Source organism: Moschus berezovskii, chromosome 23 (genome assembly GCF_049115385.1).
Source record: "Moschus berezovskii isolate FMDL1 chromosome 23, NW_MosBer_1.0, whole genome shotgun sequence".
Classification (NCBI taxonomy): Eukaryota; Metazoa; Chordata; class Mammalia; order Artiodactyla; family Moschidae; genus Moschus; species Moschus berezovskii.
The window spans coordinates 18759977-18777084 of NC_142482.1; the positions used below are offsets into that span (position 1 = coordinate 18759977).

The 17108-nt window shown below is 49.8% G+C and overlaps 1 protein-coding gene and 1 pseudogene across 3 annotated transcripts in view; one reads left to right on the plus strand and one right to left on the minus strand.

The window, feature by feature from the left end:
• LRRC1 (leucine rich repeat containing 1) overlaps window positions 1-8569 on the minus strand; it is a 137989-nt gene extending 129420 nt beyond the window's left edge. Inside the window, exon 1 of one of the 2 annotated variants that reach the window (XM_055407241.2) lies at window positions 8259-8569. In XM_055407241.2, the coding sequence (XP_055263216.1) occupies window positions 8259-8417 (159 nt within the window). In that variant the 5' untranslated portion in view covers window positions 8418-8569. Of the gene's footprint in view, window positions 1-3994; window positions 4067-8258 lie in introns of those variants that run through there. The other variant, XM_055407243.2, reaches the window with a different exon arrangement.
• Window positions 8553-16747, plus strand: LOC148774094 (uncharacterized; annotated as a pseudogene). Its single transcript, XR_016036095.1, has 2 exons — window positions 8553-9120; window positions 9195-16747. The product of XR_016036095.1 is annotated as an uncharacterized LOC148774094 (transcript).
• Window positions 16748-17108: the final 361 nt, after the last annotated feature.

The following is a 17108-nucleotide window of genomic DNA, read 5'->3' on the forward strand; positions in this document are numbered from 1 at the left end:
CCACCCCAAGTCGGCTGACAGCCCCTCCAACTATCCATCTCCCAGAAATGGGTATGGATTGTGGAAAGACAGGTGATGAGAGCCATCAGGCTGGAGAAGCCACACTTCCACGAATCAGTCTGGAATGTACTGCAAATAGGCGTAACGTCTTCCGCCTGCTACATGACAAATCCATGCCCTGTGGTTCTTGGAATCAGAAATACCAAATCTCTCCCAACTGAGTCAAATTCTTTGGGATCCAGAAGTTACAGCCTAGATAAGGAAATTCTTCTAAACTGTGATAACAAAAAAATTCATATCCCATCTGACTTCTAGAAATTCAGAGTATTTTACACTAAGATACATAGAAACACATACACACACACACACGATCAGATCTGCTGAAATACCACACACAATGGTAAATTACCACCCCTGTCCTCTAAATCACAGCCGAAAGTAAATGGACATCTAGCAGTGTCTCCTCACGTTAACTGAGATCTGGCCCATGAGCTCACTGCCCCCATAACTATCACACGAAGTGGAAGGCAAACGTCTAGCCCTGTCTTCCCAGGGAAACCCTAAATGGGCAAACTTCCTTCAGACTCCTGTGAGCAGAGAAGCCCACAGCCTCACTGGATCCACGCCCTCATAAGCCCAATGTCTCTGGCCATGGCTAGGCGGGATGGTGGTTGGGATTTTTGTCATCACTGCTGAGAACTGTTGACACTGTTATTTCTGACCATCTTGTGTAAATATCAGCTACCCTTTCAGTTCAGTTCAGTCACTCAGTCGTGTCTGACTCTTTGCGACCCCATGAATCACAGCATGCCAGGCCTTCCTGTCCATCACCAACTCCCGGAGTTCACTCAAACTCATGCCCATCGAGTCGGTGATGCCATCCAGCCATCTCATCCTCTGTCGTCCCCTTCTCCTCCTGCCCCCAATCCCTCCCAGCATCAGAGTCTTTTCCAATGAGTCAACTCTTCGCATGAGGTAGCCAAAGTATTGGAGTTTCAGCTTTAGCATCAGTCCTTCCAATGACCATCCAGGACTGATCTCCTTTAGAATGGACTGGTTGGATCTCCTTGCAGTCCAAGGGACTCTCAAGAGTCTTCTCCAACACCACAGTTCAAAAGCATCAATTCTTTACACCTCCCCAAAATTCAAGCCTGTGTAAAGGGTCCTTTGTGAGGAAATCCCAAGTACCTTGGGTCGGGAAGATCCCCTGGAGAGAAAAAATGGCAACCCACTCCAGTATTCTTGCCTGGAGAATTCCATGGACAGAGAAGCCTGGCGGGCTACAGTCCATGTGGTTGCAAAGAGTCGGACATGAGTGAGCGCCTGAATACCACCAAGTACCCAAGTACCACAGTTATAGCAGCCGCAATTTCTGGCAGAGGTGATAAAATTCTGGAAGATGTGAGGAGGGGCCAGGGTGCCTCCTTCTCCCCAAAAGTCCCTGGGAAGAAGGGAGGGGGGCTGTGGAAATGGGATTATTTTGCCATGTTACCAACATGACTCAACTCTGTCAATGCTGGGAAGGGTTTGTTCAGGGAACAGCTTTACTTTTTCTCAAAGAACTGAACTGTTTTTCAAAAAAGATTTCAGCAACGAGTTCACTTCAAGTGACTCTGGAAATCGAAATGCTGCAAGCATCAATGCCTCAAAGCATCAGCAGAGGAGGATGAAACTGAATTCCCTGGTGAGGTCCAGGCATAGCGAAGCTCATGTCACTGAAGAAAAGAGAACCCACAAGGTCTCCAGCGTCACTGTGGCGACAATTTTATCAACTCGATAACCACATTCACTGAAACCCAAAAGAAAAGTCAGCACCTTGGGCCTTCCATCCTTCTCCTGAGTTCATGTCCACGTAGGCTGTTTAGCCAGCAACTGACAAGTTCAATGCCAACATGCCCCACGACAGAGGAAAACACATCCCGGACAAGGAGGCGGATGTTCTGTGCGCTGTGAGCCCCAGCACTGACAGGGGCTTGGGCGGTCAGCATGACACAAGGGGAGCGGGAGGAAGCGCGCTGGATCAGACGCCAGAACGTCCCTCAGGGCACGGCCCACCCCAGGGCGCCAGACCACCGTGGCCAAGTCTCACTGCCTCCTCTGCTCCGCTCAGGAACCACCTCTCCAGAACAGAGGCCCACCTGCTCAGACCCGGCCTGGCCCCGCTTCAGTCCTGCTCGACCGCCCAGGCACCCCTCGCTCTGGCTACCCAGGAAGGACAGGCTCTGGGGACCGCGACGGATCTTCTTCTTCCTTCTAAGGTGAGCATCACCCCCTGAAACCTCCCCTCCGCCCCCCAGAGGGGGAGCTGCCTCTAAACTGTGACAGCGCCAGGCCCAGCCCCCGGTGCAAGTGACAGGGGGCTGGAGGCGGGGCCTGGCTCCCACAGCAGACCGTGGCCAAGTTTCCTGCACGAGCCTCCCGGAAGACTCCTTAAATACGTCTCGGTGCCCGCAAGGGCAAAACTGGAATTATAAGGGCTAAAGTGAGTGGTGATTCCATCTAAGGGAAATAATTTCTAGAGAACACTTAATGCAGTGTTTGGCGCTCATTCAAATCTCAGTAATTATTATTAATAAGTAGCAGATACTGAATGTTTCTAATCAAAGACCCTCCAGTGTCCACCAACCTAGGGCAAATTACAACCCCCCCCAGGCCTCAGTTTCCTCACCTGTAAAGCGGGGGGTGTGGGTGGAGGGAGGAAAGGTGGGGGGCTGGGCTAACACAGAACAGAGTCAGGAAACAGCTAAGTGCTCAACTGGGTAACAGGACAGGCTCTCTGCAGAAGGAGAACTGGCTCCCTAAGGACAAACTCATCAAGCTCTAAGAGGCAAGCGCTCTCTTGGATGCCCTTCCTCCTGGGCTTGCCTTAAATTATTTTCATTGTAATGTTACTTGCTGTGCTGTGCTTATTCGCTCAGTCATGTCCGACTCTTCGCGACCCAGTGGACTGCAGCCCACCAGGTTCCTCTGTTCATGGGGATTCTCCAGGCAAGAATACTGGAGTGGGTTGCCATGCCCTCCTCCAAGATAATGTTACTAAAAGTCTGTCCAAATATAAAGCTTTATATGCTTTAGCCCTTATAAAACTATAAGGTGAGACAATGTAAAAATCAGATTTTAAAAAAAGCAACAAATAGAGAACTCAGCCGGAGAAGGCAATGGCAACCCACTCCAGTACTCTTGCCTGGAGAATCCCATGGACGGAGGAGCCTGGTGGGCTGCAGTCCATGGGGTCGCTAAGAGTAGGACACAACTGAGCGACTTCACTTTCACTTTTCACTTTCATGCACTGGAGAAGGAAATGGCAACCCACTCCAGTATTCTTGCCTAGAGAATCCCAGGGACAGAGGAACCTGTTGGGCTGCCGTCTATGGGGTCTCACAGAGCCGGACACGACTGACGCGACTGAGCAGCAGCAGCAGCAGAGAACTCAGCATGCACTGAGCACGACAGGCAAGGACGAAGCGACTGTGAACCACGCCCGGCTGAACGCGTATGAACTACACCACCGCCTCGGAGCGGGCTCCCAGGGGCCCCGTGTGGCCGCCCCCAACAGGGCTGGGACCCCTCAGCCGTCCAGCTGTCACTCTCCTCTAGCGGGCTGCCTGAAACCCCGTCCATCAACTCCCAGCCCTCATTAGATCCCAAGAGATGACTTCTGCACTAAGTCCACATCTGTTCTTTCCCCCTTGGCTACAACTGAAAGAGTGCACAAAGGAACATCAGCAGGAAATCCTTATGGCACAATGCCCTTGTGAGGTCAGCTATATTTTACAGAATCTATGATTCCTTTAATTATTACTTAAAAGGATATTAAAATTTTAACTTTTTTTTCAAATTCCCAGGAAATTGCCTTTAAACTCCAGTTTAAAAGACATTGTTTCCTCAAAAGTCAAGAGAATATTATATTTTGGTGAAAGAAGAGAACAACTGTATAAATATTACAAATTTATTATATGAGAAAAAACACCGTTTCCTAATAAAAGTGACTTACCGTAATATCCAGAAACCTTAAACATCGCAGTCCTAACTGTGAGCGCTCTGCATGCATCCTCTTTCATCCCCAGAAACCACCCCACAAGGCAGACGTCACCGTGACACAGGAGGAAGCCAAGGCTCGAGGAGAGAATGCAGATGATGCAAGAGCAGCTCCCCACAGCCCAACCCTGGACTGACGCCAGCAGCCCCGCCCCTGCTGCTTCCAGACCAGCCCGAGAAACGGTGGGACCCATTGACAGGAGGAATGCAGACAGGGTGAGTCCCTGAACCTGTGAGCCCGGAAAAACCACCACGGGCCCGGCCTCCAGCAAAGGAACTGCTGGCGAGAGGAGCCACTGCACAAACACAGTGGGTTGAAGACAGAGCGGACTTATTCTCAACAGATCACAGCTGAAGAGCCTGCAGTCACATTCACAGAAATTATGTTTATGACGCATGAAGATGACTTCAGAAAGACAAGACAGTCAAAGTGTCCAGCATGGGGGAACTCCCTGGCGGTCCAGTGGTTAGGACTCAGCGTTTTTACTGTTGGCGGCTCAGGTTCAATGCCTGGGGAGGGGACTAAGATCTTGCAAGCCTCGCGGCAAAAAAAATAAATAAATAAACTGTCCAGCACAGAAGAGACAGAGAACAAAGGCAGGCAGGATAGGACACTGAACTCTGAACGTCTTTTCTAATTCCAACAGACCAGTGCATGGGAGAAGTCAGGTGTGGGAAGGGCAATCACGATGATGAAGAAACAGCACGGTGTCCCTGCGACCACGTGTAAGGACACATCCAGGCAACAGGCGTGCCCACGGTGTCCCAGACACTGTCCTCAGTTCAGCCACGAACTGAAACTCCCCTGCCCACGTGGAGCTTAAGGTCTGGTTGAGGAGACAAAAAATGAGAAAGTGAGGACCCAGTCTGGAGTCTAAGGGCAGGAAAAGAATAAAGCAGGATGCCAAAGAGAAGGAAGGGTGGGGGCAGATGGGATCTGGCAATCGTGGAACCACCAACTGAGCTCTAAGAGGAGGGGACAAGATGAAACTCAATTCTTTAACCTAGAAAGGCTTGAGAGCACTCGCTGCAAGTGTCTGCTGCCTGGTAGACCAGGCCCTGCAATGGTCCAAAGAGGCCACAGCAAACACACGTTTGAAGGTATCTGAGAATCGTGCACACGGAGGGGAAAACTAATGGTGTCAGGAATGCAGAGAGGAAGGAAGGGGAGGCAGACAAAACCACTGCACCACGCGATGACTTTCCCTTCTGAAGACCTGACTGTTCTCTGACTATATCAGAGAAGGCCAGAGGCCACAGCAGTGATGAGCTTCAAGGGACAAGAAGCAGAGGAGGATCTGCACCAGACTCAGCAACCTTCATTCAACAGAAGAACAGGAGTTTACTGAGCAGGACCCTCTGGACACACAACTCATGCTCCCAAGGGGGCACCTCAAGGTGTCACGTTAACATACATCCCAAAGGGATGGGGCTGGGCGAGGGGACCAGCCGGAGGAGGGGAAGGGGTGAAGAGGCTGAAGGTGAGGACTCTGAGTCCCCTGCAGCCATGACAGGCTATCTGTGGGTGTAGCCATCGCTGAGGGCGCCAATGCAGGTTCAGCAAGAGGGCAGCAATTAGGTCAGTAACCACCGCTGAGTCTGATGACTGGGGTGCCCGCTCCACCCACACCCACAGCACTTGTACTAAAGTCACTGTCTCTCCACAAAGCTGCAAACTGCTCAGAGGACTCACATTTTCTTTAATCTCTGTATCCCCCACAACCAGCAAAATCCTAGAGGGTCAATAAAGGCTCGACTGAGACCTAGCTTTCATGACAAGAATAAACCAGAGGGGCTGAATAACTGAGGGTCTGATGGTGGTGAGAAGCCCATGAGGCCAGCTCCCTGTTCAGTTGGCAGACCTGTGGCGGGGGAGGCAGGCGGGGGTGGCTACAGCGATCAGGGATCACTGGCTGAAGAGCCCTGAAAGTCACGTCAATCCTGAGTCTCGCTTTGGAAAATGAGGGGACTGAAGCAAACCAGAGGTTGCAGACCTTCAGGGCGAGGAGATGCTTTTCATGATGCTGAAGGCTAAGGTCCGTGTGCACCTTTGCTGTTGGGGTTGGGGGACCAAGGCTGCAAACAAACTGCAGAGGGGAGAAGGTACCACAGGTATGGCCACCACCCCAAGGACCCTGGAGGTGTGTCAGCAAAAGGGGCCCTCTGGTGATGTGGGACAGGGGCTGAGGGAGGAGGTCAGGCCAGCGGTGAGCAGCACCAATGAGCCACTCGGATCTCAAAGACTGTGAATGAAACACCCGTGTTTTCAAGGCCATTGCTGCAGTCTGACTTGCACACACCCAGGCACACAAGAAGGCAAGGAGAAACATTTTACACAACTTGAAAACTATAAAACTACTTTAAGAGCTGTAAGAGCAATATCCATAAGCAAGATCTCTTACAACCTTTGAAAAGCCTTTTTTTAACCAAATTTACTGAGGGTGATCCAACTGTATTGAGCTTCTGAGAAGTTTCCATTTAGAATCAGTAAGAATACCTGACACAGCCAGACCCCATAATTTCCCATACCAAGCTGGATCCCCCAACATTGCAGAAAACCCACAAACGTTGTGAAAGGCAGTAAAAAGCCAATCCAGTCACAGGAACTCTTCCAGTGCTACAATGGAAAACAAGCAAACATGAACACCACAAAAAGCCCTGAAACATCTCTAGTCGAACAGCTTTTCACTCAAGCTTTAATAACTTCATTCTGAAGCCCTTGAAAAGTATTAAATCACGTATTCGATATTCCTGACAGTAGAAATGCCTAAAAATTATTACAACTTAAGGCAGTAAGTGAGCTCATGACTTTTCAGTCAAATTTAAGGCAGCTAAAGGCCAAATAAAACCATGCGTTTGAAAATGCCTGCAAAATAATAAATGCCGGAGGGAACTGGATGGCTTTTCTGCTTCTAAGCTAAATAAAGCTTGGGGTGGGGGAGCTTTGCAAAGATCCTAGTGAGGATAATCCCCCCTCAACTGCACAGAGCAAACCATCCAATCACTTCTAACCGGGGACCAAGGAAAGTTAATCCAGGAATAATAACAACACTTGAAATATTGAGGAAAAACATAGTTGTGTTTAAAACGCTCTGCCGGGCCGGAGGACGAATCGGGTCATTCTAACAGACCAGAACATTTGACTGCTGAGTGTTTTTGTGACCGCGTCTCGGCTTTGTGTTAACAAAGGGTCCAGCAGGAAGACGCTCGGGCCTTCAGGTAGGGCCCCGCTGCCAGCAGCCTCCGCACTTCCTGCACACCTTCGGATCAAGCGCCCCGACTTCCTGCAGAGCCCTGGATGCTGGGCTACCTTCCTCCTTCGGGCTCTCTCAAGCTAAGTTCCCCAGGCAGGCTGGAAGCGTAAAAGTTTCGCAGTCCCCGAGATACCCTCCACTAAAGCACAATCAGCATGTGTCGCTTCGACAGGTCTGGCCGGGTAGGGTGATTAATGTACGGCAAACAACTCAGAAAAGGTAAATGCAACCCCTGCAAAGGCAGCAATCAGCAGGCTGAACGCCGCCGCTCCGGGAGCCCGGCGGCAAGGCTGGCCCGCCCGGCGGAGGCTGTGCTGGCATTCGCCGCGGTTCCTTCCGCGCAACAGGTCCACGCAGAGCCGGGCACCTGGGCACCTGCCCACAGCTCCGCCGGGGCAGCCCCCGCCAACCCCGCCCGGCTCCGGGCGGCCGGTCTTGGAGCCCCGGCGGGAGGGCCGGCCAGCCACGGTTCTTCCCCCCGAAGAGGCCGGGAGCACATTCCTCGGGAGATGCCGAGATAGCACGGCCGCGCTGCCCGCCTCCTCCTCCCGGCCCTGCCCGGGCCGGAGGGGAACCGCGCCCCGGCCGGCGATCGCGGCGTGGTGGGGCCGAGAGGACCGGCCCCGGGAGCCGGACGCCCGGCCGGGCTCTCCCAGCCGGGCACCGTTCTGGGCCGCCTGGCCCCGCACTCGCCCGCTCACAGGTGCCGGGCTCTGGTCCCTAGATGTGTATCTAGACGGCGTGTCTGCCCAGGACGTCGCCACAAAGCGCACACGCTCCGGCAACCACAGCAGGTCGCTCCGTAGAGAAAGAAAAGGAACTTTGAGGAGGAAGCAGCAGGTGAGCGCAGGTAGACGTCGGGCCCGCGGGACCTGGCGGCCAAGCCCCCCGGGTGGCCGAGGGGACGGAAGGGGGAACGGGAAGGGGGGAGGGGGCGGCGGGGCGCGCAGGTGAGGCCACACTCACCTCCGGCAGCTCGCGGAGCTGGTTGGCGTCCAGCAGCAGCTCCTCCAGGCTGCGGGCGTAGCGGTAGACCTCCTCGGGCACGTAGAGCAGCGAGCAGTGGCGCCTGTCGATGGTCTCCACATGACGGTTGCACCGCCACAGCGGGATGCAGTGGAACATCGCCGCCCGCCGCCGGGGCCCGCGCCGCCGAGACCCGGGCTCCGCGCCCGCCCGGCGGCCGCGCTCCGCCTGCCGCGCACCCGCGCGCCCGCCGGCCCCAGGGCTCGCTCGCTGGCGCCTCGCGCCGGGCTCCGCGCTCGCAGCCGCGCGCAGGCACCTCGGCGGGAGCCCCGCCCACCCCGCGCCACCGCCGCTTCCGACGCGCCCCGCCCACCCGGGCCCCGCCCACCGCGGGCCCCGCTTTCGACATGCCGCCGCCAGGCCACTGCGCATGCGCGCCAGGGCCGGGGTGGGCGCGCGCGGGCCGGAGGGCGGCTCCGCTCCGGGCTTTCCCGGCGGCCCGGGACCCGAGGGTCGGCGCCGCGGCAGCCGGACGCTGGCGGTGCGCTCCCCGTGCCCCCCGGCTCGGGCTCGAGCTCGGGGCGTGTCCGGGGAGCCCCCTTGTGGGGGTGCGGCGGGGAGGGGGCGCGGCGGGCGGCGGGACAACTTCTGAGGTAGCTGCGCGTACCTCGCTCTCCCGCTCCCCTCGCCCCGAAACCGGTTTCCCTTCCGGGGTCGGGAGGCGCCGCCCCGGAGCGTACCTTGCGCGCCCTGGGCGCCCCCGGGCCCCGGGTTCCGGGCGCGTTTGAGGCGTCGCCGCCGCGCGACTTTTCTGCCGCCCCCGCCCGCCCATTGCGTGCGCGACGCTCCGGCGGCCCCACAGGTAAGTGGGCCGCCCCCGGCCCTGTGCCTGCAGGCCGCCCTAGCGGCCTCGGTAACCGTCGTTTCTCCACGCAGTGAAAGGAGACCCCTTTTACCACACCAACAAGGACATAGGCGTCAGGGAGTCTTCGAGACCCTCATAGAGGGGATGGCACCCCGCAGGCAGCCCACAGACACAAACGAGCAAAGACGGGTTTCTGAGCCCATTGCAGCCCGGCCGGACGTTGGCCCCTGGGGACCAACCTGGACTGGAGGGAACAGCGGGGGAGGCGGGCCGCCAGGTGAGCATCCTCCGTCTGTCTCCTGCGTTTCTCCACCAACACCTAGTCTCTTGCAAAGGTTGGATTGCAGCCCCAGAAGGAGTAGCTGGGAGCACCCAGGAGGCCCACTATGGAGTGACCATGACCTTGCCCCTGATTCGTATCAGAGGACTAGGGCCAGCACCCTGAACTTCCCCTCTTCCTGTCCCCGAATTACCACACTGGCTCCTTGGCAAAAGGTTGCTGACCAGGTCAATACCAATCACATTGATGGGTTGTTTTCTCGGGGTCGACTCTGACTCCCCACCTGGGCGCCCCTTCGTCCTCACACCTTCCCCTTCAAGTGAACTTGACCTATGACCTCTACCAAGACAAACTTAAGCTCTCACCCCCAGGCTCTACCACCCCGCCCCCAAACTACGGAAGCTAGTCAAGGAGTCTGAAGTCAAGGAATCCACATTTCTGCAGAAGTCTGAGAGCTGAGCGTGCTCTGTGGTCAAAGCAAATTTGGGTCTGAAACTAGTTTTTGCAAGGTATAAGTGGTCTCGGTTTCAACTGTGCATGGGACAGTCTTTGTGGGGTGAGTGGGGAGAACAGTTCATCATTTCAACTCTGCTAGGAGAGCTTTTCACTTCCCAATCACTGAGCACTGGTCCAAGTACCGTAGCCTTGTCTGCTTCTTCCCCGGCATTATCACCTTAACTCTAATTCCAATCAGTCCCTTAACTCCACTGCCCTACCCAGTCCACCTCGTCTTTTGTTTGTCCTGGCTTAATTTCTGCATTCTCAAGGGAGGTTACCTGGACTTTGAACTTTAGTCACCCTTCCTTCATTCTCGAATTCCAGAAACCCACTTTTTGACACCTTTGCTGGGGAGACTGGTTCCTGCCTGAGAGCCTAGGTCTAAGAAAGTAAGCAAATCTCTGGCCTTGTAAGTTTTCCAACTGCTTAAAAATAATAATAAAGGAGACCCAGCCCCCTCATCTTCATCTTCTGTTGATTTCCAGAATTATCACACTAGGTTATTATCATAAACACCAAATGTTTTTAAAATGAGGCTGATCTTTTTTTAAGACTCCAAACCTCAAGAAGCATTCTCCATGTGCCTCTCCATGGCACTTACACTTCCATATATTAGATTATTTTTACTTAATCTCCAAAAGATTGTGGCTTCTTAGACCACAGGTACTATTTCACTTGCTCTGTAGACCCCAGGAACTACCATAGTCCTATATGTGCACTGAATGATCAAATTGCCTTGAATCTTTGGGAAGCCAGTGGCCGAATTCTTGAATTTCCTCATTTTCAAAGATCTGCCAAGAATCTGAAACGTTAGTTTGGTAATAGAGAAAACATGAAAACATTTTGCGAAGTGGCGAATTAGAAAATCAATTCTTTATCTTCCTGAAGAGTTTGAGGGTTTCCCTACTGACAAAAATTCTAATTTCTTTCCTACTGTGTAAATGTTTTGACTCAAGTTAAAATGTAAATAACCATAGAAATCTAATTTTGTTTGGAATAATGCAATTAATTTTTTGTGGGACCACTCTTCACATCCTTTGGGGCTAGAGAAGTCTGACTTTCAGCTTTGTTGAGTTAGATAGGCTTCACTTTTATAAGCCTCAGTTTTATCAGCACAAATGACGATGATGGTCCAGGAGTTGTTATCAGGATTAATTAAGATGATGTAAGTAAAATGCTTAGCAGAGTGTCAGGCACACGTCTATTCAGTCAATAAATATTCACTATGAAAGATATAAGCATCTGAATGCACAGTTCCAAAGAATAGCAAGGAGAGATAAGAAAGCCTTCCTCAGGGATCAATGCAAAGAAATAGAGGAAAACAACAGAATAGGAAAAACAAGAGATCTCTTCAAGAAAATTACAGATATCAAGGGAACATTTCATGCAAAGATGGGCTCGATAAAGGACAGAAATGGTATGGACCTAACAGAAGCAGAAGATATTAGGAAGAGGTAGCAAGAATACACAGAGGAACTGTACAAAAAAGGTCTTCACGACGAAGATAATCATGATGGCGTGGTCACTCACCTGGAGCCAGACATCTTGGAATGTGAAGTCAAGTGGGCCTTAGAGAGCATCACTACGAACAAAGCTAGTAGAGGTGATGGAATTCCAATTGAGCTATTTCAAATCTTGAAAGATGATGCTGTGAATGTGCTGCACTCAATATGCCAGCAAATTTGGAAAACTCAGCAGTGGCCACAGGACTGGAAAAGGTCAGTCTTCATTCCAGTCCCAAAGAAAGGGAATGCCAAAGAATGCTCAAACTACCGCACAGTTGCACTCATCTCACATGCTAGTAAAGTCATGTTCAAAATTCTCCAAGCCAAGCTTCAGCAATATATGAACCGTGAACTTCCAGATGTTCAGACAGGTTTTAGAAAAGGCAGAGGAACCAGAGATCAAATCACCAACATCTGCTGGATCATGGAGAAAGCAAGAGAGTTCCAGAAAAACATCTATTTCTGCTTCATTGAGTATGCCAAAGCCTTTGACTGTGTGGATCACAATAAACTGTGGAACATTCTGAAAGAAATGGGAATACCAGACCACCTGACCTGCCTCTTGAGAAACCTGTATGCAGGTCAGGAAGCAACAGTTAGAACTGGACCTGGAACAACAGACTGGTTCCAAATAGGAAAAGGAGTACATTGGAAGGCCTGATGCTAAAGCTGAAACTCCAATACTTTGGCCACCTCATGCGACGAGTTGACTCACTGGAAAAGACTCTAATGCTGGGGGGAATTGGGGGTGAGAGGAGACGGGGACGACAGAATGAGATGGCTGGATGGCATTACCGACTCAATGGACATGAGTTTGAGTGAACTCTGGGAGTTGGTGATGGACAGGGAGGCCTGGCGTGCTGTGATTCATGGGATCACAAAGAGTCGGACACGACTGAGCGACTGAACTGAACTGAATTGATGTACTAGTTGTTCTGTGTAATCAACATGTATTTTGGATCACTCACTTTGGAGAAACCAGCAGCTGTGCTATGCAGCCCCATAGAGAGACCCACACGACTGTCTTGCCCATAGCTAAGTGAGTGAGTAGACTTGGAAGCCAACCCTCCTGTCGCAGTCACGCCTACAAATGATTACAGAACCAGCCAATCCCCTAACTGCAACAGCATGATAGACCTGGACCCAGGACCACTTTAAGCAGCTCCTGGACTCCTTACTCTCAGAAACTGTATAAAACAAACGTTTCTTATTTTCAGCAGCTAATATTTGGGTCAAGGCTATGGTTTTTCCCGTGGTCATGTATGGATGTGAGAGTTGGACTGTGAAGAAAGCTGGTCGCTGAAGAATTGATGCTTTTGAACTGTGGTGTTGGAGAAGACTCTTGAGAGTCCCTTGGACTGCAAGGAGATCCAACCAGTCCATTCTAAAGGAGATCAGTCCTGGGTGTTCATTGGAAGGACTGATGCTAAAGCTGAAACTGCAATACTTTGGCCACCTCATGCGACGAGTTGACTCACTGGAAAAGACTGATGCTAGGAAAGGTTGGGGGCGGGAGGAGAAGGGGACGACAGAGAATGAGATGGCTGGATGGCATCACCGACTCTGTGGACATGAGTTTGAGTGAACTCCGGGAGTTGGTGATGGACAGGGAGGCCTGGCGTGCTGTGATTCATGGGGTTGCGGAGAGTCGGACACGACTGAACTGAACTGAATATTTGGGGTAATTTGTTACACAGTGACAGATAACTTGTAAATGTACTTATCATGCTCCCCAGATGGTACTCCAGACAGATCTTGTTAAGAACAATAAATGCTCCGTTAATGGTGGTGGTATTGCCCTATTATGATTTCTTTGGCTGTGATGGTCGTCATTGACAGTGAAAGTCCAAAGCGATAGCTGATAAGATGGGGCCAAATGAGAATTCAGAGTTTTGAGCACGTGAATTTTAAAGGGAGACACCACCCCTTCACTGGAATGACTAAAATGTAAAAGATCAACAGTCTCAAGTGTTACTGAAGCTAAGGAGCAACTAGAACTCAGGCTTTGCTGGTAGGGGTATGAAATAATAAAAACCACTTTTGGAAAACAATTTTTAAGTTTTTTATCAGCATATACCTATCTTGATGATCCAGCCATTCTACCCCCAGGTAGAGTGAAATGAAAAAAATGAAAGCTTATTTCCATACAAAACCTTGTTTACAAGTGTTGGTACTGATTTTGTTAAAAATAGCCAAAACTGGAAATCATCCAAATAGTCATCAATAGATAAATGAATGCACAAATTGTACTACATTGAAACAATAGAATAACAACAATATTTTTCTACTACTTTCCTAATTTTACCAATACTTGCAACAATGTGGATGAATTTCAGAAACAGCATGTTTAACAAAAACAAAGCCATACACAAAAGACTCTATACTGTTTGATTCCTTTTATATACATATAAATTCTAGAAAATACAAACTAATATATTGCAGTACAACCTAGGTCACTGGTTACCTGCAGTCAGAGATTGGAGTAGAGATATGGATAGAAAGACTGAGGGCAAAAAGCATATCAAACAGGGAAATTAAATCTTATAGGCAATGCAATGCTGGAAGAAATTTGCATAAGAATCACACAGCCCTCTGGAAGACCTATACCTCAGCTTCCCCAAGCTTGAATTTAAGGATCTTTTCTAGAGATTATACATCTTCACTGTAAGGGAAAGACATCCAAATCATTCAAGAAGCCTGCTGCTGCTGCTAAGTCGCTTCAGTCGTGTCCAACTCTGTGCAACCCCATAGACAGCAGCCCACCAGGGTCCCCTGTCCCTGGGATTCTCCAGGCAAGAACACTGGAGTGGGTTGCCATTTCCTTCTCCAGTGTGTGAAAGTGAAAAGTGAAAGTGAAGTCGCTCAGTCGTGTCTGACTCTGTGCGACCCCATGGACTGCAACCTACCAGGCTCCTCCGTCCATGGGATTTTCCAGGCAACAGTCCTGTAGTGGGTTGCCATTGCTTCTCTGTCAAGAAGCCTTAGAACCTAAATAATCTAAGGGATAAATTTGTTTAAAATTCAGTCACCTTTATAATCAGCACTAAAGTCAACACCCTAAGATCCCCTTGACTTTCTCTTGTGTGTGTGTGCTTAGTAGTTCAGTCATGTGTGACTCTTTGCGACCCCATGGACTGTAGCTCGTCAGGCTCCTTTGTCCATGGGGATTCTCCAGGCAGGAATACTGGAGTGGGTTGCCATGCCCAATTCAGGGATGGAATCCAGTCACCCGCATTGCAGATGGATTCTTTACCATCTGAGCCAGCAGGAAAGTTAATTTCCTGTACATTAATATTCTATCCCCATCTCATATTTTATTGGGAATACTTAACAAATTTAGTCTTTTATTAAATGTGGGTCTTGTTTGCCTGTCTCTTCTTATGCCTAGTAATTTTTAACTTTATCCTAGACGTTATGAATGATAGAGTCTCTGGATTCTGTTATATTCCTCCAAAGAGAACTAATTTTGTTTTAGCACACAGTCAGCTTGAATGAAATCAAACTCCAAACTCTTGTGTTTTAGTCCATTCAGGAAAAAAAAAAAACTACCATATACTTAGTGATTCATAAACAACAAAAATGTATTTCTCACAGTTCTTGAGGTGGGGAAGTCCAAGATCAAGACACCAGTAGATATGATGTCAGGTAAGGACCTGCTTCCTGGTTCACAAATGATCATCTTTTCACTGTGTTCTCACACAGTATAAGGAGACCAGGGGAGCTCTCTGGGGTTTCTTTAATAAGGGCCCTAATCCTGTTCATGAGAGTGCCACCCTCGTGATCTAGTGACCATCCAATTGCTCTACTTCCATATACCATCACATTGGGAATTACATTTCAAGATATAAATTTAGGGGAATACCTACTCAATCTATAGCATCTTATCTTCTCTGCTGGATGTAGCTGAAATTTTGTGTTGAGTTATTTTATTCTTAACTGGGATTCTTGGAAACTGAACTGCACATGCATAATGAAAGGACAGGGAGGCCTGGCGTGCTGTGGTTCATGGGATCGCTAAGAGTCGGACACGACTGAGCGACTGAACTGAACTGAACTGAATGAAAGGTCAGCCAGAGATAGGGAAGGAGCTGATGCAGAATTGAGAGCACCCACTGTCACTCAGGGGCTGCCTTTACTGCTCAAGCGGTGAAGAATCCACCTCAAATACAGGAGACACAGGTGATGCAGGTTCAATCCCTGGGTCAGGAAGGTCCTCTGCAGGAGGAAATGGCAACCCACTCCAGTATTCTTGCCTGGACAATCCCATGGACAGAGGAGCCTGGTGGGTTACAGTCCATAGGGTCCCAAAGAGTCAGACGCAACTGAGCAGGTGATAGATGGATGGATGGATGGACCACCACTCAATCCCTTCTGAGGCTCCTCCTCTCACTTCCCAACTGCTTTGGTCACCCCAACCCTGACCAAACTGCTCTAAACTTTGGCTGTTTTATTATAGAGAAGAAGTAGTATCTGTTCTGTGCAGTAAAGAATAATGACTACACTTGTCAAAACCACGAAACAGAACCTCACCAAGTGTTATTTCCCCTTCCTGGTATAGACTTCCCTTCAGTTTCCGCTTGGTTTTGGTCACCCTCCAGTACCTTCAGATACTCTTTTCTTGTTCTTTTTTCCCCTATATTTTATGTTTATTTATTTATTCATGTGGGATCTTAGTTCTCTGAGTAGGGATTGAACCCATGCCCCCTTGCTGTGGGATCTAAGTTGTCACCACTGGACCACCAGTGAAACCCCAGATAGCTTTTTCTTAACATTTTGTCCGACATTATCATCGTCGTCTGTGGGAAGGTTGGTCCAGTGGTAACCACTCAGTCACTGTTTTCTGTTTTTTATCAATCATAATCATTTGTTTATCCAGCTTTATAGGTTGTAATATATGTAAGCAGTCTACAATTTCACATGATGAAGACTTTAATCTGCTCCTCCACTCAGAGAAGTTACAAATGAGCAGTTCAGCTTATCTGCTCTTCTGTTTTTCTCAGTGTTATAAATGTGCTCATGATGAGACAAATATTGAACAACATTTTGCCTTGGTGGAGATGAGCCAAGCACTGTCTGTCATGTAGGCTGGTATAAAGAACTCATAATTTTGCATTGAATTTTTGCATCTGCTGCTAACTAGGGACGAGATCTTGGGTGAATCATACTAACTCCAGCTTTCATTTTCTTTATGTCTTCAAAAGAGATGAAAAATGCCACCCTCAAAAAGCTGTCAAGAAAACTGTGGATTAATGTAGTGGGAAGAGCTTTCTGTGCCACAGAAAATGACACATTAGGCATTAGTCACTGTCGGTCCGTATTCTTTTCTCAGTCACCAGCCAAAATAAAGCCTGTGGTGTGTATACTCTGGGTAAACAGTATGTAAATTATTGGATTGGGAAAAGTTAGACTGTAACGTTTTTCAGCATGAAAGAGAATATACCAGAGGAGCCCAGTAAAAACTACAGCACCCACCACTGAGTCCATTTTATTTTTTCTGTCTCTGTTTCACAACCTCCTTCCAAAAAAGCAGAACATGTCGGGCAAAGCCTAGAGGAGGCTCCCAAGCACCCTTCCTCAGGTTGGGGCAATGATGTCCATTTGTATAATGCTTTTTAATTTACTTGAAACCTGTGCTCCCTGCAACGGAACCACAGAGTCTTAACCACTGGACCGCCAGGGAAGTCTCAATGCCTTTTAGTTTA